Here is a 25,078-nt window from a genome sequence, read left to right as displayed (position 1 = left end):
CTAAAAAATGTGTACCTTTTCAAGAACAATTTTCTTTTGCTCCAAAAACCATTGATGTGAATAACTTGTCTCTTCAACAGATGTGTCATCTTGTTTGTCTTTGTTCTATCATGGGACTCTTTAGTAGTACATAAATATTTTAAACTCCTAGATGATGGCATTAGACTTTTGAGAACTGCAGGCAGCTAACACTTATTTAGGAACAGCAGAGGGACCAAACTTCCCTATTTTAAATAATAAATGCAGGGTATGATGTTAAGTGCTGAATATTTTTATGTGAACTGAATAATCTCATCTTCAGTTATATCCAGGAAGTGTATACTCTACACACTGTCCATTTACCTGTTCAGATAAAAATTACATAGTACCGTGCTCATAACAAGTTATTAAAATGAAAATAAGCATAATAAAGTTACAATGCTTAAATAAAAGCAGTAAAATAAGTAATAAAAATGAAGTACAGAGTTTATAGGGACAAGAATTCTTTAACTATGATTAACAAAAAAAATTCCATATGTTTTGGAGCTTTATTTTTGAATCAATCTTACTGGACATAGCTGCCTTTTAAAAACATTACTGGCTACAAATGTGTTTTCATTATTCACAATTTGATATTTGGGTAACATGCTAATATGCAATATCGATACCCTTGTTTTTGTGTTTCCCTCTCCCTGTTTGTTGCTATGTCTAGTTCTGGAAGAGATACTGTTCCTGTTTTATTTTTTTTAATTAAAACCCCCTTTTTTTGCTACAGCTGTTCATAGTTTGAAGCTGAGTCGCAACCATGTAGATTGGCATAGTGTCGAAGAGGTATATCTGTATAGTGATGCAACAACTTCAAAAATTGCAAGAACCGTCTCTCAGAAGCTAGGTTTTTCTAAAGGTAAAACTAATTGGAGTTTTGTATGCATTATCAAAATATACTTGCTGAATATATTGTATGCTTCTGTAAAAAATGTGAAAATGATCTAGTTATTTTTCTGAAATGTACTTAATAATGACCTGTGCTACTCAGAAAGGAACTATAAAATTAGCGCTCTAACCTACTAATCTAAAATGATACAGTAGGGTGTTTTTTTTCTGACAAACTTACCAAATGTTTGTGATAAAGAGATCGTTTTCAACCATAACATAGCTGACCTCCCCAAGATATTTTGGTTACCCCAAATCTAAGATAAAGAAACATATAGTATTTTGATATAAAATATTATTCATTCATAGCAGCTATATTTCTTTTCTTTTGTAATCCAAAGGCTTGCATGTCTTTTCCCTTCATTTTATCTTCACAAAACTCTTAAGTAGAATAGGCAGAAATAAAACAACTGGCATAAAGTTATCCAGTCAGCTTTGAATCTGAATTTCCTCAGTCCTAATAAAACAATTAGCTTAGTATTTCATTAATACGGATTTCTGATGTTGTGCGTTATACATATAAACATCAGTTTTTCATTACCTACCAATATCTGCTATTGAAGTAGTAACATTGCAGGGTTAAAATAAATTTTGCTATTAAATCTACTCAAAGTATAAGCCCTTCATTGATTGGAAGAATATCAACAATCAAGATGAATATATTGCCTAGAATTTTATACTTGTTCCAGACTATCCCAATTAAATTGGGGAAAGGATATTTTGAAGAACTGAATAAGATAATGTTGAAATACATTTGGCAGGGTAAAAAAGAATAAAATTAAAACTACTGCAAAATATAAGGACAAGAGGTGGTTTCGGTCTGCCAAACTGGGAACTATACTACCAAGCCGCAAATTTAATGTGGATTAAAGAATGGATAACTTTAAGAAATACTAGAATACTGACTTTGGAAGGATATGACCTACTACTGGGATAGCATGCATTTTTATGGTATGGGGAAGCTAAGACACAGGGGTATTTCAGAAGACACTTTATAAGAGAGGCCCTGTTACTAAATTGAGAAAGGATTAAGAAAAACTATTATTTAAAAATTCCAATCTGGGTATCAACTATTGAGGCATTCTCATATTCAATAATATTTAGAAAGGAACAAATTGTTAGATACAATGAATTGTTGAATGAAAAGGGTGAACTAAAAACGATGCCAGAATTAGAAACACAAGGTATAAAAATGAACTGATTTTCATATTTGCAAATACACTCCAGACATGATAACGATTCCAAAACAGAAGGTTTTTATAATAATTTGACTAATTTAGATAAAATTTTAACAGGTATGGATGATAATTTAATTAGAAAATTATATGGACACTTATTATGTCATCAGATACCTGGTTCATATTACCATATGTGGTAGACATGCATGGAAGCTAAAAGATACTGGACTAAAATTCACACATGGTTGGAAAAAATGATAAAAAAGCATATAGACTTTAAACCAGATTTTTTTCTACTGGGGATTATACCTGAAACTTATAATAGAGAATTGAGATACTTGATTGTAAATGTTATAACAGCAGCTAGGATTGTATTTGCTAAGAACTGGAAAAATGAGGAATTGCCATTGCAAAATGAAATCATTAAGAAAATAATGGAATGTGCAGAAATGAGTAAATTGACATTTGAAATTAGAGAACAGGAAGATCAGCAATATTATAAGATATGGGATTTATTTTATCAATGGTTAGAAGGGAAAATATGATGAAGAAGAGTGGAGTTTTTTACAAGGGAAAAATTATTGAAGGAATAAATGATTTAAGATAATGGAATAAATGGTTTAAAAAGATAAAATTGATCTAGAATAATTTATATCAAATGAGAATGAAATATTATAGCTCTGGGGATCAATGGATTAAAATATTTGGATATATATTGGATGATAAAATGGAAGATCAGAAAAATTAATGATATACATATGTTGAAACTGCACAAAAGACTTGCAACTAACCCACCGACACATTGCATTTGAATGGAAGATGCTTTTATGTTTGTTTGTTTTAAAAATAAAAAAAAATTCAAAAAAAAGAGTATAAGCCCTTCTTCCTGCAGTACACATATACATCCCATGTATATATGTTTTTCAGTATGCATCATCATGTATTTAAAGCAAATGAGGAAAAAAAGTTTAAAAAAACAAAAAGTTTAAAGAAACATTTTGCTTGGGCACTTAATAGATGGTTGTGCACAAAGTAATTGCTTTTTTCAGGTAGAATTAAGCGATGCCAATTTCATTCTGCAGCTTCAAGTAGTGGGACCAGACTTCATAGAGGCTATGTTGAAGAAGCTTCATTAGAAGACAAGCCTTCTCCAACAACTCACATTGTGTTTGTTGTGCATGGCATTGGACAGAAAATAGAGCAAGGAAGGATTATAAGAAATACTGCCATGTAAGTGCTTCATTTCTTTTTTGCAACCTGTATTTTTAATTTACATCAGTAGATGGAAGAATGTTACAAAATATAACTAAATTAATTTTGTTTAAGTATATTTAAGAACTGTTGCTGATAAAAATAGGATCGCCAACATGATCGCCGACATCCAATGACAGATATAGCCCAAGAAGAAGTTGTGTTTTTTAATTAGGCTACAAAATCTGCTTTTGTACTGATTTTAAATTGCACTGTCTTACAGTTTATATTAGAAGTTTTCACAGTACTGGTTGTTTTCATTTATCAGATAAACATGATGGAGGTTTTACATGGTATTTAGAAAGTTGCCCAGTGTTTTGCTCTGATCTAGACTTTTGAATTCTACAGAAATCTTTGCTTCTCAGAAGTGAAATTAAATCAGACTTTGATATGAGATTTGAGGGGAGGGGAGAAGGAAGGGAAGGGAAGAAGGAAGAAGCTCTCACTCCCACAACATTTTTGCCCACCCATAGTCATTCTGTTACGTGTTTAGGTAACAAAATGTCATTGAAACAATGACCCAGTGGGGCACAGGTTGTACAATATGAAGATTAAAAATAATGACATAAAAATAAGAAAAAGCAAACAGTATTAAATACAAGTCACCAGAGAATGAAAAAAAAATCATAATTGAACACCAGAATGCACTATCATAGAACAAATCACCTCACCTTATTCCAGGACCTGCTGAAAGAGCCAGATTTTTACAGATTTGCGAAAGCACAAGAGACTTAAGGCTATGCAGATCTTGGGAAGATTGCTATTCCACAGGAGAGGTGCAGCTATAAAGAAGGTGCATCTCTTGGGTCCTGCAAGATGACAGAGCTTTACAGCTGGGACCTGGAGCATGTCGACTTTACCAGAACTGTCTGGTCAACAGAAACAATAGGAGAAAGGTAGTTCTTAAGATAACCAGATCCCAAGAATATCCTTTGTTGGATAGCATTGGGCAAGATCATTTTCTATAAACATCTGCCTTGCAGATTATTGTTATTTATGAGAAGTACTCTTATTTTTCAGTCTAATATTTATTTATGTATTTTAATGTTCTAGGATGCGGGAAACTGCAAGGAAAATTGAAGACAAATATTTTAGCAACCTTGCAACACATGTTGAATTCTTGCCAGTAGAATGGCGATCTAAACTTACACTTGATGGAGGTATTTCTTTCTCTGTTAAAAAAAAAAAACCTGATGAAATACTTGGAAAGTGGCATTTTTTATATTTTCTCTAGCACTGAGTTTCACTTGTCAGTTTTCTAGCAAAAAAGCCATCCATATTGTAAATGCTTCTGGATACTATCTGCTCATTTTCTCATTTTAATTTAGGCTTGTTAGATCTGTTGGCTCTAAATTTAATCCCAAACATCCTTCAGCTGCCTAAACTGATACAGAAGGAAAACATTGGTAGTGATGAACAAGCACATAATCACAGCACTTGGGCAATTTCCACTGTTACGGATTTAGATGTTTTGAATTGTTGATTTTGACCCATTTAAGATTATATCACACCTTGATCTCCTTTTTTTCATTTTAGACACTGTTGACTCTATTACTCCAGATAAAGTTCGTGGACTAAGGGATTTGCTTAACAGCAGTGCAATGGACATAATGTATTACACAAGTCCCCTCTATAGAGATGAGGTATATGTATTGTTAAGTGTTTTTATTTCAAGTGTGGACAAAAAATGGGCAGCAGCTTTTCAGTTAAGCATACTTCAGTTTCTCTGTTATGGTAAAGAAAAGTGTGAAGTTCTGTTGTATAGGAAGTGTGAAGTTCCATTGTATAGAAACAAAATAATGAACTGCTTGTCCTCTGTTTTTATGTACGGTACTAACCAGGCGCAATCCTTTTATCATACTCTTCTGTTAATAAAAGGGCATATGTTCTAAACGTCATAGACATATGTTCTAAAGGGCACATGTTCTAAACATCAAAGTTTTTATTTTGAATATGGGTGAACTAAATCAGGGGTCTCCTACCTTGGCAACGTTAAGACTTGTGGACTTCAACTCTGGGAGTTGAAGTCCACAAGTCTTAACGTTGCCAAGGTTGGAGACCCCTGAACTAAATGACAACTGCATATTGGGTAGTAAAAGCAGTAGTGAGAGAAGTTCAAATAAAATGTCAGGAAAGGTTGTCTTTCAATCAGATTGGCATGATTATATCATTTAAAATAGTAAAGATTGTACAGATGATAGGGAATATTATAGGAAATAATTGCACAAATGGTATGTACATGCTGTATAAATTAGATTAAATAAAGTAATAAAAATGATGTCTTGGGTTGAACCATTCTGTGGAATTCTCTAATCAAGAAGGAAAGGTGAAGGTTTAGAACTGACCTCATAGTTTTTCTAGTTTGGTTCTTAATCTCATGATAACCAGGCTTCAGGTTAATAGAAGGACTCTAAAAGGGGAGTCCTTAGTGCCAAACAAGATAGAGAAGAGAGGTTGTCTAGAAAAGAAGCTATTGCACAGGGCACCTCCACACTCATCGCTTATTTATTGGAGCCCTGATATTTCCTGCATACTAGGGCTCTACAGTTGGAAGTCCTACAGTCAAATCACACACTGAGTGATAGGGTAAGGTCAGCATCTTTTTCAGACATTGTATGCCAAAAGATACAATTACAGCATCAATTGAGATGTTGGAAATAATTTGATGCCCGTGATTTGCTAAAACCTAACCTTGCAAGTATCAGCTCATAGTCCCTCATTTCCCAACCAAGATGCAAGAGAGAAGTATAGTAAGTTATATTGTGATAGTAGGATGTAATAATAGTTAACTATGTCAACCTCCTCTTTGAATCTTTACAGTCCAGCTGTGTAGTGACAGCAGTTGAGTAGCCCAATACAGATTTGATTCAGAGCACATGTAATTTGTGGGGTGGATCCATTAAATAAATCTCCTCACTTTCTTCTGTCAGCACTGGGGGAATATGTAATTAATCATGGTTATTGGTGGTAAATTTTTAAAGTCCATTCTTATAATGTGATGGCTACATGGGTTATCCAATATATAACTGTCCATGACTAAGTCAACATGTTTTATTTGCAGTGACCTTGTGAGCTAGATGAGGCTGAAAATTTGTTTGCCTTAGGCTGTTGTGTTGTGCAGATGTAGTTTTAGATACCCAGTATGCCATGAAATTATGGAATTAAGTATCACAGATGCAGTAATGATAACCAGTTTGACTTGGAGGGGATTTACATACAACCATTACAAATAAAGCTATCAGTAGCTATATTATTCCAAGATTAGAAGTTGCATGAATTACTGTTTAAACAAGAAGCATTAGTAGAAATGTTTCTTGCCTTCACACTGCTTTAAAGTTACTTGCCTGGCTACTGTTTGAACAAAAAGCTAAATATGTTGTGCTTTGTAGCCAGATTCAGCAGGACGTTTTGTATGCTTTGATGACTGAATACGGAATTAAACCCAATTTTAATTATCCTCTACAGCTTCTGTAATTATCCAACTTTACATAAAAATACAACTTTAATTATCCTTTACAAAAATAATTCCATGGTTTTTCTAATAGAATTCTCACTGATAATTTTCTAACACTTTCAGTGTAAGTTCAGTAGTTCCTTTGATGTTTGGGTGTGTTGGACTGCTTACTTAATTAGTAGGCATGGACTAAGAAGTGGACTAAGGAGCAGTTTGCAAATAATGAGATCACAGGATTTATCCTACAAAGAATCATTTGTTAGCTGCAGGAAAGAGCTGCAATGTAGAAGTAAGAGACATTTCTACGAGGAGAAAAATCCCCACTCAATATTTTTGCATGAGAATATGTTATTCCCTTCAGTACCAAATGAAATTAATTATGCATTGGATGAGAGGGTAACAATCTCTTTAAGAGATTTTCCTAAAGAATTAAAAAACGTTCCATGGTTTAAGAAGGTCATCCAGTAACTGGGATGAGAAATTTGATTGTAGGAGTCGGAGAGAAATATGCTTTTTAAGCTACATAAAGGAGAAAAAAATCAGTCAGATGTTATAGTGCCAATAGACATTTTAAAATTTTAAAAGAGGAAACTATTTTTGGAGAATAAGCAAACAATGGATTCTAGGATCCAGGATATTCTTCCCCTGACAAATAGAGTATGATAAATAGAATAAATATTCACAAAGCGAAGAGGTGTACAATTTTTGGTGGTCAAGAACTTGCTGTGAAAAAGGTAAAAGCTCTTTAAATGGTACAATAGATTCAGAAAGCAAAAACTCTGCCACACATCTGAAGTTTACTTAGTTAGAAAGGGTCAGGCTAACATTGTAATAAGAAATTTCCATAGCAGGGACAGGGTCGAAAGCAGGTATCTAAGCTATTAAATTCCTCTCGTATACCAAGTAGATACTTCAATATCGACTTCTAACAAATTAGGTATACTACTCTATGCTACAAAAAATGACTACTGTATTTTTCTCATTTTGCATTTTTTCCCTTTTTTCATAGCCAGGCCATTTGTTTTATCTCATATCACAAATCATATTTCAGGTCCCCCTCCCCCATGCTTGGAACCTATGCATTAAATAACTACTGTCTTTTCAAATAGACTGCACCGCTCAACAGAAACAGATCATAAATATGACTGATAAAAAGAGACGATTGTTCTGACGTTCTGAGGTGGGGCTTATTTACTTATTTATGAACTGTTTATCCCATCTTTATTTTGGGTCAGTTCAATGTTGCTACCCCCTATGTTCCCAACAACAATCCTGTGAGGTGTGTTGGAATAAGGAGGAGTGTCTGACCCAGAATCACTTAGCCAGCTTTCATTCCTAAGAGAGGACTAAAATGGCATCCCAATTTCTAGCTCAATCCTTTAACTGCTGCCTAAGATATTCCTTTCCATATTTCTGCTGCTTGATCTGATTGCATCAAAGTAGAAAACCATAACGATATTTCTTGCCTCCAAGCGGATGTTCCACAATGTTTATTTGAATCCTCTTATTGCAAATTACTTCGTTTCAATCTGCTCTAATTTGTTAATCATCTAAATACCGGTAGCCTCTCTACATTATCTTCTACCTGGAGGGAGGTTGCTTGTGATTAATATATATTGTTAAATAGTTGGCATTTTAAGGGGTTAAGCTGCAAGCATGATAATTAAAGTAGGAATCTTTCTGTTTTAGCTTTTTAAAAGACTTTGCTCTTCGTTTACTTAATTGATACATTTAAAAGCTACTATTCCATTTAATGTGGAGGCTGGAACTGGTTGCTCTTCATTGGTTTTTCTGTCCATTTCGATTGGCAATAAAATTTACAGTTAAATATAAACAGGAATGCAGAAGCTAACAATATGCAGAATAGTTTTTAAATGATTTTTTTCACCTCTCTCTCTGTGTGTTTCTTTTCCTGACACTTTTAACACAGCTGGTAAAAGGCCTTCAGCAAGAGATGAATCGTTTGTACACACTTTTCTGTTCCCGAAATCCAGAATTTACAGAAAAAAATGGAAAAGTATCTATTGTATCACATTCCTTAGGGTGTGTGATTACGTATGATATCATGACAGGATGGAATCCAGTCAGGCTCTATGAACAGCTACTTGAGAAGGAATATGATGTTCTCGAGCACTCTTGGATGACCTACGAGGAGCAGCGTTTGCTAGAAGAGTTTTACTTAACCAAGAAACAGTAAGAAAATATCCTTGAATTACTAAGGGGATCCCTGGTGTGAAGAAAATGCATGAGTAGATTCAGCACCATTTTGAGAAAACAGGATAGGTTTGATTTGATACATAAGCAGATCTTAGTTCAGCTGTGCCTTGGTAAATGATTTTTTTTTTAAAAAAATTTAGACTTCACTGATAGAAGTAATGTAATGATGCATGCAGCACTTAGTGGGCTTCAGTCTACACAGAGGCCTTTTAGGAAGGTCAGGGACATTTCTTAATGACCATTCAGTTCTTCACTAGGGGATGGGCCAGATGGACCATGGGGAAAAGGATGATTGTTTCTCTCCACTGTTTTCCTAAATAAAATATCTTCTTTTCCACTGTTGCCATATATATGGAAAATAACAGATTTAAATAGAATGGACTGGGTGTTCTAATTAAAAGTGTTCATGCCAGTGTTAATTTTCTCCTAGGCTGAGGGAGATAGAAGATAGATTGCATGGACTAAAAACATCAACTGTAGCCAAAACACCTGCCTTAAAATTCAAGGTATGAATAAATAAGGAATGTCTTTTCTTTCTGATAGGTCACTTTTAACAAGCTGGTCAACTCTTCTTCTTCTTCTTTTTTTTTACCAATTCTACTTTCAACTTAGATAAATCTACAAATACGTTTTCTATATACAAAACTTCTTAATTCAAATATTAGCAGGAAATGGATTATTTTCAAACAGAAAAAGTACTATTGTCCTTATTATATAACAGAGGATAGGAGGAAGTAATCAAGACATGAAGGGCGTGGTACCTGTTGACCTGAGTCAGGCTATCAAACATCATTTAGCTGGTTTTGGCTGTACATCGTGAATTGTTTTCAATATGTCCACTCCCAGTGAGAAGAAGTTGTGCAAATTTGGATACTATTTTTGCCTCAAGAGTTTTCTGTCTCTGCAACATTAAAAGATACATCACCGAAAATAGTGTGAATTTACCCTTTTCTCTCCAGTTTTGTTCTCCCTTGTCATCTCAATCCAGCTTAGCAGTTCATATGTTTTTTTTAAAAATCATTTTTTTAAAAAATGCAATTTATACAAAGGAATGTGAGCATAATAGGAAGCTGGCATCTGTTACTGTCAACCAATCAGTATATCTGCAAGTTGTGATCAGATTGTTTTGAAGAAGTCACATCTCTGATACTGAACACAGCTTAATAACTGTAGCTTAATTTTATGAGAACTTACTGTACAATAATTATATTTGGTATTGGACTTTTTTAAAGATTTCCATCGCTGTATCCTCACATATAGGATTCTCTAGGATGTTGGATATTAAACATTTTAAAACGTATTTGTTGTTCTGGCAGCCTTGCATGGTAACTCACACAGGAAACACGCCCAGATGAGCCACAGTTCTACTTTATTGTAAGGTTACAACAACAGAATCTTGCAAGTCTGAAAGTACATTTCTCCCCTGTTGCCTTTAGAGCCCAAGAAATTAGGGAAAGTTCCTTCTGGGATATTTGCCACACCCACATTCCTGCTGTGGATTAAACTGCCTCTTATTTAGTTTCTATAACCACTCCTCTCAGACAAGTGACTCTGGACTGTAAACAATCATAACAGCAGTTAGAACTAAGTGCAAACACAAACATAAATGTATGTTTCTGTCTATCAGCTGCAAAAAATTATAACTATAACTATCAATATAACCAGGAAATGGGGTCCTTAACATGTTTGGGGCCCCACGTGCAAGCATATAACATATCTGACTGTCCCCCTAAGCTGTGGCTCCACTCCCTGTCTCCCATGGCCCTTCCCTTATACCACTATATCTACCTTGAAGTTTTTGTTAGGGAAAAAAAATACTCCAGCTTTCCTAAGTTGCAGTTAAGTAGTGGCCAAACCTTCTTAATTTCCCATATGGTCACAGAGAAGCAGATTTCTGTTCTGCTTTGGAAATATTCTGAACAATTCTTTTTAAGCACCCAAGTTTCCCCAAACCTTTCCTGCAATCCTTCTTTTAGTTGAAATGTTCTCAGGAAAAAACCAAAACCACACTATAATATTTTTGTAACATAGCTTTCTTTGGTTATCATATAACACAAAAAGATTATTAATTCATTATTAAACTGTGGCTTTCCTCAATTTGTATTGTTTCTCAAGGCAATGAGATCACAGCTCTTCTTCCTTACCTCAAATGTTTTCTGCTATGTGCTAGACCAGCTGCCGATTACTCTGCCTGTTAATATCAAATGAAATGTTTCCATAGGTGGACAATTTCTTCTGTATGGGATCTCCATTAGCAGTGTTTTTGGCCTTGCGTGGCATCCGTCCAGGAAACAGTGGAAGTCAAGATCACATTCTACCCAGAAAAATTTGTAACCGGTTACTAAACATTTTTCATCCAACAGATCCAGTGGTGAGTGTTAGTATAGTAGCAAGCTTTCACAGAATAGAGGCAACTGTCATGGAGCCAGATGAGGTAGCCCCTCAGATAGCAAAATTTTGATGCCATTAATATGGCAATGATGTTTATTAGACCATAGTACATCAGGGCTTTTTTCTAAGGGGAAAAAAATTGAAGGAGTACATTGGTGGGAATCCTGAAGGGAAAGACAATTCAAGATGGTTGGGAAATTCTAAAAGATGAGGTAATTAAGGCTCAAACACAATGCCAAAGAGAAAGAAAAATGGGAAAGAACTGATGAGAGCAGTATGGTGGCATAAAGAGCTGTCTGAGAAATAGAGAAACAAAACATGGAATTTAAACTTGGAAAAAGGGGATCATAAAAAAAAGCCAAAATTGAGAAAATAGTTCAAATCCTTAAAACCTATTTTACATCTTTTAGAAAGGCTAAAGGTAAGAATGAACTGAACCTTGCAGTTAAGCCCTTTTTAAAAAATACTCATTGGGGTATGTGCAGAACAGGAAGAATATGAGGGAAATGGTCCATCTGCTGTTTGGAGAAGGCTGAACTACTTATTTCTTATTTTGCATTCTTTTCACAAAAAGAAAACTGGTTTAGCTTCAGAATTGGGGCAGAAGAAACATGCAGGTCAAAATAGGCCAGGGATTTGTGAGAGAACACCTAGCTGCTTTGAATAAATTCAAGTCTAATAGCCTGGATGGATTACATCCCAGGATGCTAAAGAAACTGGCAGATGTGATTTCAGAACTGGAAAAGTTCCTGAAGACTGGAGAAAAGATAATGTTGTTGCAGTTTTATGAAAAGTGAAAAAAAGTGGCCCAGAACACAGCCCAATCAGCTTGACAACTTAGTATCTGGGAAAATCTTAAGAAAGCTAAATCAAGTAGTGAATTTGGAAGCATTTAGAAAGGAAAAGAGTGATTACTAGAACCCAGTATTATTTGTTAAAAATAGGTTGTGCTAAACAAATTTCATTACATTTTTTACAAAATATCTTCATTGGTAGGCCAAGAGAATGTTATGGATGAAGTATCCTTAGACTGTAGTAAAGCAGTTGGTAAACTGGACGGTGGCCATTTTTGATAAAATGGAACAGTATGGGATGGATGGCCCCATTACAGATGAATTCAGAGTTGATGGACTTGAAGATAATGTACAATCACACATATATAAGCTTTTTAAAAAAACTGGATATCACAGGATACCAAGTAATTGTCATAGCTCACTTCTAGTTGAACTTGGCAGAAACATTTTCCTTAATGAATTCAGTCACACAAAATAGACTTTTTAAATTAAGTTCTACAAAGGGACTTCCATATAAACTATTATTCTAACACATAATATGTGTCTTGACCCAGGGTCTGTCTTTTTCTTTTTTTTTCTTTTTTTTTTCTTGGTCATGGGTTATATATTTATTTATGTATTTATTTATCAAATATATAGCCACCTAACTCCCAATAACTTAAATATGAAAGAAAATATGAAGAAATATCTAAACATCAGAAACATCAACTGCATGAACAAGTAGAAACTGGCATTTTTGTTTTCATAGGTGTGGGATGGTTGTTATAGAAATGTTAAAAGAAAACTATTTATTCAAAAATTTATTTTATCTTTAATGCACTAGTATCCTTAGCAAAACTTAGCAAAGAAAATTGCTCATGATTTCCATGTATATTGCTGATGTGCCAAATCAACATGTGTTATTTTAAAACAATGTATAGAACAATTTAATGTAAAATATTCTCAATTCTGATATAAGCAGAAATGATTGTATAAAGCTCATATGAAGCTGCAGGACAGTAATGATTCTTCTTTTTCTAGGCAGCAGACTGATCTTTAGATCAGTCATATTATGAATGAAGGCAAATATATGTGCCCCAGGATAATGTTGCAGGATCCAATCTTGGATTGGGACCAGAGATTTAATCTTCCAATTTTTTGGACTCTTGCTGAGCCTATCAGGGAACTTGTAATGGAATATATGCTTTGGACTATTCCATGCATAGTATTTATGTGGTGCTTGGTTGTGTGTGGCACCATATAAATAGTATGCATAGAATAGTCCCTGGAATAGAATAGGGAGAAGTTCCCTTAGGATGGGCTCCAGCACAAGTCTGAAAGCTTAGAAGACCAAACCTCTGTTCTCGGTGACTGACCAAGATTGGATTCAGCATCAGTCATATTGTTTAAAACTTTTAAATGGAGGTGAAGAGAGAAGGAATATTACTTAAACATTTAAGTGATAAATGGGTAGATATTTGACCAGATGAAAAATGGATATAACTAAAATGTTCCCTGTTCATAGTTTCTTTCTTTGTCTTCTTATTTGCAGGCCTATAGACTAGAACCTTTAATTCTGAAGCACTACAGTAATATTTCTCCTGTGCAAATACATTGGTATAACACCACAAATCCACTACCTTACGAACACATGAAGCCAAGCTTTCTCAATCCAGCAAAAGAATCTACCTCTGTTTCTGACCCTGAATCTCTCACAACATTACCCAGTCCAACAACATCCCCTGTCATGTCTCGGCGGCATTATGGGGAGTCCATAACAAATATAGGCAAAGCAAGCATATTGGGTAACTATATGCTAAATTAAACCTATCTTTGTTGGTAATGTTTGTCTCCCTCTAAAACAGTGGTTCTTAAATTGAGGAGAATTTAGGCATATTCCTGAAAGTAATGGAGCCATATGTAATTGCTTATTTATGTGTCAGAATCCAGTTTGCGATTGCTGCTGTGAAGAGCAGAATGTTGTTGGGTTTTTTTGGGCGGGGGCGTGTTGTTTGTTTTTGTGAAGTAATGACATTTTCTTGAGATCAGGAAAAGGGGTGATTGAGTCAAACAGTTTTAAAACCCTCCATTCTAAAAAATAGACTCCCTGGAGTCATGAGGCTTATTGGGCCTCATTGGGCCAATCATTGTATCTCCAATTAATCTACTTCACAGAAATAATAGAGGAACCATAAGCACAAGGTACAGATAATTTAGATTTCCTAATATGGTCTTCTTTGATATTTTTCCTTTTTCAAAAAGGAATAAATTAAATAAAAAATGAAAACATGACAGAAGAAATTGCTCCTATAAATGGTGCTGCAAGGATGCATAAATGTTTAATCATAATGTTTCGTTAATCCTCATTTAGTGACTGTCTTGTACAACAACCATTCACACTTCTGACAGTAATGAAAAAGTAACTTTGCAAAATGTCCTCACATTTATGACCTTTGCAGGTCTGTAAAGCAAAGGAAAGCTGCAGTAAGATGATGAGCACAGTTTCACTTAGCAAACACTTCGCTTAACGGCCAAGTTCTGGTCCCAACGGTGGTTGCTAAATGAAGACTACCTATATTACATTTCAGACTCACTCTTTCTCCAAGAATTCATAATCCTATATAGAATATTGAAATTTGAAACATTGCTCTCTGGGCTAATGGATAGTACTTTTGAATCATTTGGTCTAAAGGCCTATCCCATAGATGGCTCTTATGCTACTCAGTCCCACGTCATTTCATGATTCCACTAAGTGAGGAAAGGGTTTATGACAGGCATCCAGTTTTGGTCACCACGGTATAAAAAAATACTGAGACTCTAGAAAGAGTGCAAAAAGGGACAACAAATATTGGGGGACTAGAGGCTAAAACACATGAAGAACGGTTGCAGGAACTGGGTATGTCTAGTGGCTAACAAAGATAAGGACTAGGAGTGACAGCTGTCTTCCAATATTTGAGGAGCTGCCTCAGAGAAGAGGGGGTCAATCTATTCTCCAAAATGTCTGATGGCAGAGCAAGAAGCAATGGATGGAAACTAATCAAAGAACAAGCACTTGGCTCCAGCATGTTGAAGTAAATGGGATTAGCACAACTCTGTCATAAAGCCTGGATCCTACCCCAAATAAACAAGTAACAACTTTAGTTGATTGTGAATGGGTTGTATATCCCAGAGCCTTGAGTTTGCCAATACATGGGCATTAACAGGTGCAGCAGACAGTTCCAATTGATGCATTTTTAATGAAGTAGTGACCCTGGGAATACAGTATCTGAGAATGACACCCCTAGTTTCAGGGTAAAACTATCCACATGGGGGCAGCAGATACAAAAGAAAAAACTCTTATAGTTTTAAGGGTCAATAACTGCAGTTTCAGTGACACTATTTTAGTCAAATATTTCTTATGCATGATGAAGGAAAGCTGACAATGGATGGGGAAAAAACAGGCACTGAATATTAAAATCAGACTGAAAAAATAGTTATGAAATGTGGACACCGGTCAGTTATACTAGAAGTTAAAAAGGCATGCAGAGAAAACCTGTGATTTCTGTTACTGGGAGCAGCTGTGGGCTTATCCTGTCACTAATCCAGGAGTGCTGTGGCTGCAGAATAACATGTCTTGTTTTACTGTGCTAATTGAATAGGGGCAGCTAGCATTGGAAAAGGCCTTGGAGGGATGCTGTTCTCGAGATTTGGACGTTCCAATCTGTCCACCTCACAAGTGCCTGAGCCAGGAAAAGAAGGAACAGAAGTGGAGGACAAGAAGCTAGTTCTGAGTCAAACATCAGTCGGGACTCAGACTTTTCCACACAGCAGTTCTGGCTTTCTAGATCCAACAAGTAAGTAGTTCTTGGTTCCTTACTTTGCTAATTATGTTTTCACCTTTCTGTCTAGGGCAGGGGTCACCAGCCCCTGGTCCATGGACTGGTATTGGCCCACTAGGAACTGCATAAGTGAGCAATGCTTCATCTGCGCATGCGCAGGACCTAGGTAGCACACTAAATCATCCTTCCTCTCCCGCAGTCCCTGGTGCCCAAACAGTTGGGGACCGCTGATCTAAGAACTGCTTCCTCCTGACCTGGAAGCAGGATTTTGATTAGCAGCGAGCAAGCCTCATGAGTTGACAAGAGAAGGAATCATGGCAAACTTCAGCGTCGCAGACAGTGTTGACAGGAGGGCAGAGGTCGTCCTCGAGGCGCCTCACTTGTGGGGTGCCCCAGGGGTCGATTCTCTCGCCTACCCTGTTCAACATCTATATGAAGCCGCTGGGCGAGGTCATCAGTGGTTTCGGGGTGAGTTATCATCTGTACGCTGATGACACTCAGCTGTACTTTTCCACCCCGGACCACCCCAACGAAGCGGTCGAAGTGCTGTCCCGGTTTTTTGGAGGCTGTACGGGTCTGGATGGGGAGAAACAGACTCAAGCTCAATCCCTCCAAGATGGAGTGGCTGTGGATGCCGGCACCCCGGTACAGTCAGCTGCATCCGCAGCTGACTGTTGGGGGCGAGTTAGTGGCCCCAAAGGAGGTGGTTCGCAACTTGGGCGTCCTCCTGGATGGACGGCTGTCCTTTGATGAACATCTGGCGGCCGTCTCCAGGAGGGCCTTTTACCAAGTTCGCTTGGTCCGCCAGCTGCATCCCTTCCTTGACCGGGATGCCTTATGCACGGTCACTCACGCTCTGGTTACATCTAGGTTGGATTACTGCAACGCTCTCTACATGGGGCTGCCCTTGAGGTGCACCCGGAGGCTACAGTTAGTCCAGAATGCGGCTGCGCAAGTAGTAACAGGAGCCGCTCGTGGCTCCCACGTGACATCACTACTCCGTAGTCTGCACTGGCTTCCTGTGGTTTTTCGGGTGCGCTTCAAGATTTTGGTTACCACCTTTAAAGCGCTCCATGGCTTAGGACCCGGGTACTTACGGGACCGCCTGCTGTTACCCTTTGCCTCCCACCGACCCGTACGCTCTCACAGAGAGGGTCTCCTCGGTGCCGTCCGCCAAACAGTGTCGGCTGGCAGCCCCCAGGAGTAGGGCCTTCTCTGTGGGGGCAGCGACGCTCTGGAATGAACTTCCCCCTGGCCTACGTCAAGTGCCTGATCTTCGGACCTTCTGTCGTGAGCTTAAAACACACCTATTTATTCAAGCGGGACTGGCATAATAGTGTAGAATTTTAAATTTGGGGTTTATTAATATTTTAAAAATTTAAAATCTAAATTTTAATTTATCAGCCTTTATAATTTGCTATGTTTTAAATGTTGTTTTAATTGTATATATTTTGTTTTATCGTTGGCTGTACACCGCCCTGAGTCCTTCAGGAGAAGGGCGGTATAAAAATTTAATAAATAATAATAAAATAATAATAATAATTTAAATTCCACTTCATTTGGCTCTAGAAGTTCTGACCCTCCCTAAAATTCATCACCGTCAGCCCTACAAGTTGGAAAGCAAAGTAATATCTAAGCACTACAAGATCTCATTCTCCCACTTTTAGCTCTTGCTCTTATGAGAGAATCCTTGCTGTGTTGTGACTCCGTCAGTTTTCAGCTTTACCTATATTTCCCTGTTCTTCAATTGCTCGTATTATAAAAACCGTTGTTGTTTTTTTTCAATCAACAGTCAACCAGCATAGCTTCTTTGGCAGTTATGTAGCTTCTAATATTTTGGCTGGAAACTACTTTCTAGTGGCACTGCTACTGAGCCTCACAATTTCCATTCTGTTAGGTGACTGGAGGAGGGGGAGGGCATTTTTGGGATGTGGATCTAATTAGCAACTTAAGGAGATGAAGAATGCCACTCAATAGTGCTACTTCCAGTCCTATTCCCCCCCCTCCCCAATTTCAAATGTTAGATTAGATGTGAAGAATCAAGAGTGCAGCAAAGGACAAGGGGACAGTTCCTCTGCAGTAACGGTTTTGTTTCCTGCCTAGTTGAGCTGGACCACAGGATCGACTTTGAGCTCAGGGAAGGCCTGGTGGAAAGCAGGTACTGGTCTGCCGTTACATCGCATACAGCTTACTGGTCATCAATGGACATCGCTCTTTTCCTTCTTACCTTCATGTACAAGCAGGACCAAGAGGAGGATGACATCAAGGCCCGCTTAGATCCTGTTTGATTAGGTAGGGATAGGGCAGGAATTAGGGAGGAGTGGGAAGGGGAGAAAGGATGAAACATGACAGTTGGCACAAAAGCAGTCAGACAACATCTGTTTTAGGGCATGGTGGTTTCAGTTTAAATGCATGTCTGATTTCCTTCCTTCCAAGATTATTTGTCCTTCACTGCACATATCCATTTCTGTGCTAATTGAGGCCTTCTTGAAAGATCATTCTCAGCTCCCACCCTTCCAGCTTTCAAACAAGCCAGCAGTAGTTGTTTTAGCATCCATGTAGAATAACATCTTTGCAGATTAACATATCTGTTTACAAATAGCTTTTTTTTAAAATACAGAGATTAATCTGTTACAATGGAATTTGTTTTCGTTTAAGAGAAATGCCTGCAGATCTAAAAGAGCCATGTTCTGTGTCCTTTGTATGAGTTAAATTAAGAAGCAAATGGGTACTCGATTCAATTGCATTGAAACCCTATCAAGTAAGCGGCAGATACAAAGGGTGGAACAAAACTCATTCCATGTACTAAAACTGGCAAGCAGTCCTTAATGTTTGGAAATATTGTAACAATAATTTATTATTACCTCTTACTATTTGTTTTCTCCAATGTATTAAAAATGTTAGTTTTCTACAGTTTTTTCCTTTTTGTTTTCTTTGAAAGCAGAGGAACATAATTTAAAAAAAAAACCACATTTATTTTCTACAGTGTTAAAACTTTATTCCTCAAATGACGTATGTCATACCTTTGTACTATTTCAATGGAGCTATGGACACTGTGGCACACTTTTCAGTATTTTTTTCATTAAAAATAAACTTTTGTGATATCACACAAGCATTATTTGTTAAATCCTGTTTCTCCCAGATACGATACCCTTTCTCTTTGATTTTGGCATATGTTCATTTTGCAAAATACCTGCACTCAACTTCTTGGAGACATAAGTGGTGGAAAGTAAGTCTTAATTTGTGGTTCCTCGGTATCAAGCAGATTCTTAAGATGAGCCTTTGACTTTGAACAATTAGACCATTGTTAAGCTCTTTTGATAAAATGATGCTGGCCAGTATCCAAAGAAGAGGCATTCCTACTCAACTACTCAACGTATTTTTCTTTCAGCTATTCAGGCTGTAAATGAAGCCATCTGCTTTTTACACTCTAGGGTGTTTGCTTCTTCACAAGGGCAACTGCTGCAGTACAAAACACTTAACAGTATTTCTTCATTCCTTCTTCAGCAAGACCTCAGTTCATTCCCTCACATGCATCCTCCTTCATTTTGCATGCACAGTTATCCCTAAATCTCTAAATGTGACATCGAATTTACTTGATTTATATATCAGTTCAGTCTTTATTCTTGGATATTCAGGGAACTTGGGAAGAAACATTGAATAAAATTTAGGAAAACATAAAAACATGATCATCAATATAATTACCACCAGTACTTTGACAGAAGATTCTAAATCGGGTGTCCAACCTTGGTAACTTTTAAGACTTGTGGACTGCAACTCTGGCTACCTGGGGAATTCTGGGAGTTGAAATCCTCAAGTCTTAAAAGTTGCCAAGGTTGGAGACGTCTGTTCTAAACCAGAGCCATAGCTAAAAGCTATTACTTGGAATCACAAAACTTCCCTAAGAAGTGGCCTCCACAGAGGCATATGTTCTATGTTTAGGGATGAGGCACTCAGGCAGAGAACTAGGGCTTCAGTGTGGTGTATCTTAACTCTAATAAAGATGGTAGTATCCATCTGTAACAATACTATTTATCCACGTATAATTCTTGCAGATAAAGTCATGCACAGAACTGTGATCAGGTGCCTTGTAATAACTTGATGTCCTTAACTGTAAGTGCTAGGGAAGGAAGAATACGACTGTTGGGCAAAAAGCAGGAATTTAAAGAAAGTACTTCCCCCCCTCCCCGAAAGTTAAAATTTTGACCAGGGTGAAAGAATAACTAATAAAGGAGAATATTTGTAGCTCAAGAGTTGACATGAGAGGTCCTTCGTGCTGAGTTTGCTTGTTTTCTTGCAAACGTTTCATTACCCAAACCAGGTAACATCATCAGTGCAGCCTCTCTAGGAGTCTCTGGAGGTGGGGACAGCAAAAAAGTTACTTCCTGTTCAACCAGAAGTTGGCAAACGGTCAGTTTCTGGCCTCCAGAGAGCACCCAGGGAGGTGGGGAATGCATTTTCGCCCACCCCCCCACCCCCGACTCAGGCTCTGGAGTTAGGTGAGAGAGAGAAACGGGCCTACCGGGCCATAACATGCTAGGAGCTGGGGGGGGGGCGAGGGGAGGTTGCACGCACATGCATGCGGGCAGAGCACATAGAATTATGGGTGTGGGCATGCACACGACCCACACACACACACACACACTGCCTCCTGGCACGCAATGGCAAAAAGGTTGGCCATCCCTGTTCTAGTGGCTTGCCTGTCAGTGTTGGTGAGGGTGATCTTAGAGATTCTTTAGGCTGTTTCCCTTTGGGGTCTTATCTCTAAGATCACCCCACCAACACTGACAGGCAAGCCACTAGAATATAAAATGACAGCAAACAGCACCCCTTTCTGGCATTGATGATGTTACCTAGTTTGGGTAATGAAACATCTGCAAGAAAACAAGCAAACTCAGAAAGCAGCAAGGACCCCTCATGAAAGAATAACTGGCTGGGATTTTTATACTTGCATAGACCCTCAGTACATGACCCAGTTTGTTAAAATTCTAATATTTGGTATATAAACCTGGCTAGAATTGATTCTATCCTAAATAGTTTGGTGTAATTAATCAAAGGAATAAAAATATGTATATGAATTCATTTTCCTTGGGTGTGGTACTCGTCCTAAAAGATCAAATCTTACATATCAAGTGGTTCACTTCTGTCCTATGTCTTGACTGCTGGCAGTCCCAAGCAGTCAGCTGTGCTTGGGAAATTATTTATATCTGTTATATGTAGTTAGGTTCAACACAGCCTGATGGTAGCTTTCTGGGCTTTCAAAATTTTGAAGGCCTGCCCAAAAATATTTAGTCAACAAAATGGTTTTGTGTGTGAGAGAGAGAGAGGGAGGGGGAGAGGAAGAGGGGGAGAGAGAGGAGAGAAGGCGCATCTGCCCATTTTGACTTTGTTTGAAAAGCCGATTCCAATATACAGAATGTTTTACAGAGACTCCAGCTCAAAGTCTAGCTGTATCTTGACTTGTCTCCAAATCCCTCTACTAAGCAGTATGTCATTCTCTGCTAGATGACTTGGCCTGGTCAGCTGTTTTTCTCTGAACCACTTTTGTATTTATATGGATAGGAAAGCTGCCTCTCTTTTATCTCTGCCCCTTAATAGAACACCCATGAGTCAGAGGAGAGTTTCCTCCAATTTTGGTTTTGTTTGGGGGAGACATTCACCTTATTAGTGCCTTTTGGCTCTTTCATTAAGTAAAGGGTGCAACTTTCAGTTTCTCCTGCATCCCCTTTGTCCCTTTCTTGCGGATTTATTTTCAAAAATGGTTTCTGTCCAGGATGTATTTTTATGTTTTCCAGGATTCTGTAGTTAATCATGAACTTTCCCCTTTTCACTGAAAACTGTTGTCGTTTCAAAGGTTTGTGTCTTATGTAACATTAGTCTGGGTGAACTATAGTCCCGGTTTTCATGTTATAAGCCATTTGGAGGACAGAAGTAGCATAAAAGTAGCATGGCATAGGGTCGGGTTACTTACGGGACCGCCTACTGCTACCGAATACCTCTCACCGACCCGTGCGCTCTCACAGAGAGGGACTCCTCAGGGTGCCGTCAGCGAGGCAATGTCGTCTGGCGATGCCCAGGGGAAGGGCCTTCTCTGTGGGGGCTCCCACCCTCTGGAACGAACTACCCCCAGGACTTCGTCAACTTCCGGACCTCCGGACCTTCCGCCGCGAGCTTAAAACACACTTATTTATTTGCGCAGGACTGAATTAGATTTTAAATTTATGGGTTTTAAATGGGTTTTATTTTTATATTGTTTTAAATATTCGGCTTTTAGAATAAGTTTTTTAATTGTTTTTACTCTGTATGTATGTGTTTTTATGTGCCTGTTAACCGCCCTGAGTCCTTCGGGAGACAGGGCGGTATACAAATACGATTAATAAATAAAAATAAAATAAATAAAAAGAATTGTACTGTAAATACAGTAAACCTAACCTGTTGAAAATTGTAAGGGATCTTTAAAATTCTATTTTTGTGGGTTCCACTTTAATATAAGAGACGCCGTGTTAAATCAGGGGTAACATGCGGCCCGTACAGTGGCCTGAACCCCAAAGCTTGATTTTCAAACATTCAGTGATAAAACACCAATTTATTGTTTTCTTTCTTTACTGTGGTTTGTTACAAATAATGAAAAAGAAATGGCTCTGCCCTCACCCCACCCCCACCCCCTGCATCTGAAGGGAATCAGTGCAGTTGTTATCCTCTTATTTGTGCAATGATCAACCATCTGAAAGAACTGCTGTCATTAGGATTTTCTCGCAGATCTCTTGATGGCAGATTGCTAACTGTTATCAGATACACAATCGGAAAATCAGTTAGTTCTCCTAATTAACCAAGTTGCAACTGGTGTAATGCAAGTACTAATCATTGCGTTTTGAAGATCAGAAATTTAGAAGGATATATTATGATTATCTGAATTCAGGTAGTCCTTGGCTACAGTTCATTTACTGACTGTTCAAAGTTACAATGGCACTGGAAAAAATGACTTATGACCGTTTTTCATACTTACGACCCTTGCATCTTCCCCATGGTCATGTGACTTAAATTCAGACACTTGGCAACTGATTCATATTTATGACTGTTGCAGTGTGTGTGGGGGGGGGTTACATGATCACCTTTTGCGACCTGATAAAGTCAATGGGGAAGCTAAATTCACTTAACAACCATGTTATTGGCTACTGCAGTGATTCACTTAACAACTGTGACAAGAAAGGTGGCAAAATGACGCAAAATTCACTTGACAAATGTTTCATTTAGCAACAGAAATTTTGGGCTCAATTAAGATTATAAATTGAGGACTACCTGTACAACTTTCCATGTTAAAAAATAAATATATGTTTTTGGTAAAAATTGTTAAATTAAACTGGCAGCAACTTAATTGGCTAGGATACATTCAGAGTGCAGTTTTTCTAATGAATACAAAACATGGTACATTATCCATTTTTCCTTTGAGCAGCAGCAAGCAGAGGAATACCACCATCTTAAATAAAGAGAAAGTTTAATGTATAGTAAAAGTTAGGGGGTTGGACAAGAAACAGAAAATGTGAATTCTAGTCCTTCCTTAAGCATGAAAGCCAGCTGGGTGACTTCAGACCAGCCACTCCACGCAGCCGAACTCAACTGACAGGATTGCCACTTGAACTATAAACAGTTCCTCAGAATGACTACATCATGGGTATTTCTCCTCCCGTCCCGAAGAACTGCAAGAAGTGCTGCCAAGAACCTTAAGTTGTAAAAGTACTTATTTGCAATATGTTCAGATATTTCAGAAAACAATTATTTGATTATTTGACATTTAGATTTCCGTCCTAGTTTTTCCAGTATGGGAACACTTAAAAGTACTTGAAAGTATTTGAAATCATAGCTTCCTGAAATTTTTTAAATTACACAAAACCAGAAAACATATTAAAACATTTCTGAAAAGTCAATCACCAAAACAGAGAAGTAAACTCTCTGAGCTGTCCTGCTGTTTTCTGTCTGAACTGTTCCCAGGATCATCCCACATGGCACAGTATATGTCAGGAATACCAGGATCCAGAGCATAGGGAATGGCCTTAAAGGACATGAGGAAGAGCCCCTACCAAGGCAACTACCAGGTATGAGGCCCTTGAGTCTGGCCCAAGAAAAAAAACTTGAGAAAAATTCTAGCATTGCTTTTTTTTAAATTCTATTTCTGCTTTTTAAAGGCAGTTTATTCTCACAACTGCACAATTCTTTCGGACTTGATCCTTGATCCCACAGTCCAAGCTTAATACTATAACTAATACAGTACACAATATTGTTTAAATGGATAAGTATGTATGGAGCACACCAAGCAATGTAGACTAGGATCGTAAAGTAATTGAAAACGGAAGGAAATCAAGATTGGAATGGGACTCGGTAAGAATCAGTTTCTTCACTGGAATAAACTGGATTATGGGAAGCTGTTATCTGTTAGACAAGTAATTGAAGGTGTTGATGTAAGAGTTCTCATGTAAATATGTGCATATTGCATAAAATCCATTTAATATAGTGAAACTGATCTACGTTTTCCCTGCTCTGAGAATCTTATTGCTTGTTGATGAAAGATGCAAATTGATTCTAATTTGTGCATACAAAACAGGTTACTATTATTGCGCAATTTGAAACCCTTGGAATAGTGTATTTTCTATCTTCCCTCCCTCCCTCTCTCTCTGAACCAAAAAATATTTGGTTTACATGTGCCACATTTAGAACAGATAACCCCTTGTAGCAGTGAATAAACAAATGCCATCAGCTCCTTACAGTTTCCATTACTGTAGTTACATTACTACTCTGCAAGCTTTTGCCCATCCGATTATGCTCTTGGTTATTATTTTGCCTTCATTCTACAGTGTATTTTATCATTTCCATTCTGTTTAACCTGTACCTAGAACTTTGTCTTCAATCATGGTTGCTTTTCAGCCCTTTAAAAGTGATCGAAGAAATAGTATGTTAGTGAAAGTTCAGATATTGGACTGAAACTAGTGAAAGTTCAGATATTGGACTGAAACTCTTGGGTAAAACTGGCTCGTTCATTAAGCTTCGTATCATCTGTGAGTCCTTAACAACCTCTCTAACATCTTGCAC

General features: G+C 37.5%; 1 protein-coding gene across 1 annotated transcript in view; it reads left to right on the top strand.

The window, feature by feature from the left end:
• Positions 1-19,510, top strand: part of DDHD1 (DDHD domain containing 1) — a 59,583-nt gene extending 40,073 nt beyond the window's left edge. Inside the window, exons 3-12 of the mRNA XM_058163090.1 lie at positions 755-883; positions 3,173-3,320; positions 4,395-4,501; positions 4,878-4,984; positions 8,726-8,988; positions 9,443-9,518; positions 11,234-11,383; positions 13,729-13,981; positions 15,815-16,009; positions 18,098-19,510. Of these exons, the coding sequence (XP_058019073.1) occupies positions 755-883; positions 3,173-3,320; positions 4,395-4,501; positions 4,878-4,984; positions 8,726-8,988; positions 9,443-9,518; positions 11,234-11,383; positions 13,729-13,981; positions 15,815-16,009; positions 18,098-18,282 (1,613 nt within the window). The 3' untranslated portion in view covers positions 18,283-19,510. The remainder of the gene's footprint in view (positions 1-754; positions 884-3,172; positions 3,321-4,394; positions 4,502-4,877; positions 4,985-8,725; positions 8,989-9,442; positions 9,519-11,233; positions 11,384-13,728; positions 13,982-15,814; positions 16,010-18,097) is intronic.
• The last annotated feature ends 5,568 nt before the right edge of the window (positions 19,511-25,078 follow it).

Source organism: Ahaetulla prasina, chromosome 1 (genome assembly GCF_028640845.1).
Source record: "Ahaetulla prasina isolate Xishuangbanna chromosome 1, ASM2864084v1, whole genome shotgun sequence".
Classification (NCBI taxonomy): domain Eukaryota; kingdom Metazoa; phylum Chordata; class Lepidosauria; order Squamata; family Colubridae; genus Ahaetulla; species Ahaetulla prasina.
The sequence above is the reverse complement of the archived record's forward strand: the minus strand, read 5'-3'. Positions and strand labels throughout refer to the sequence as shown.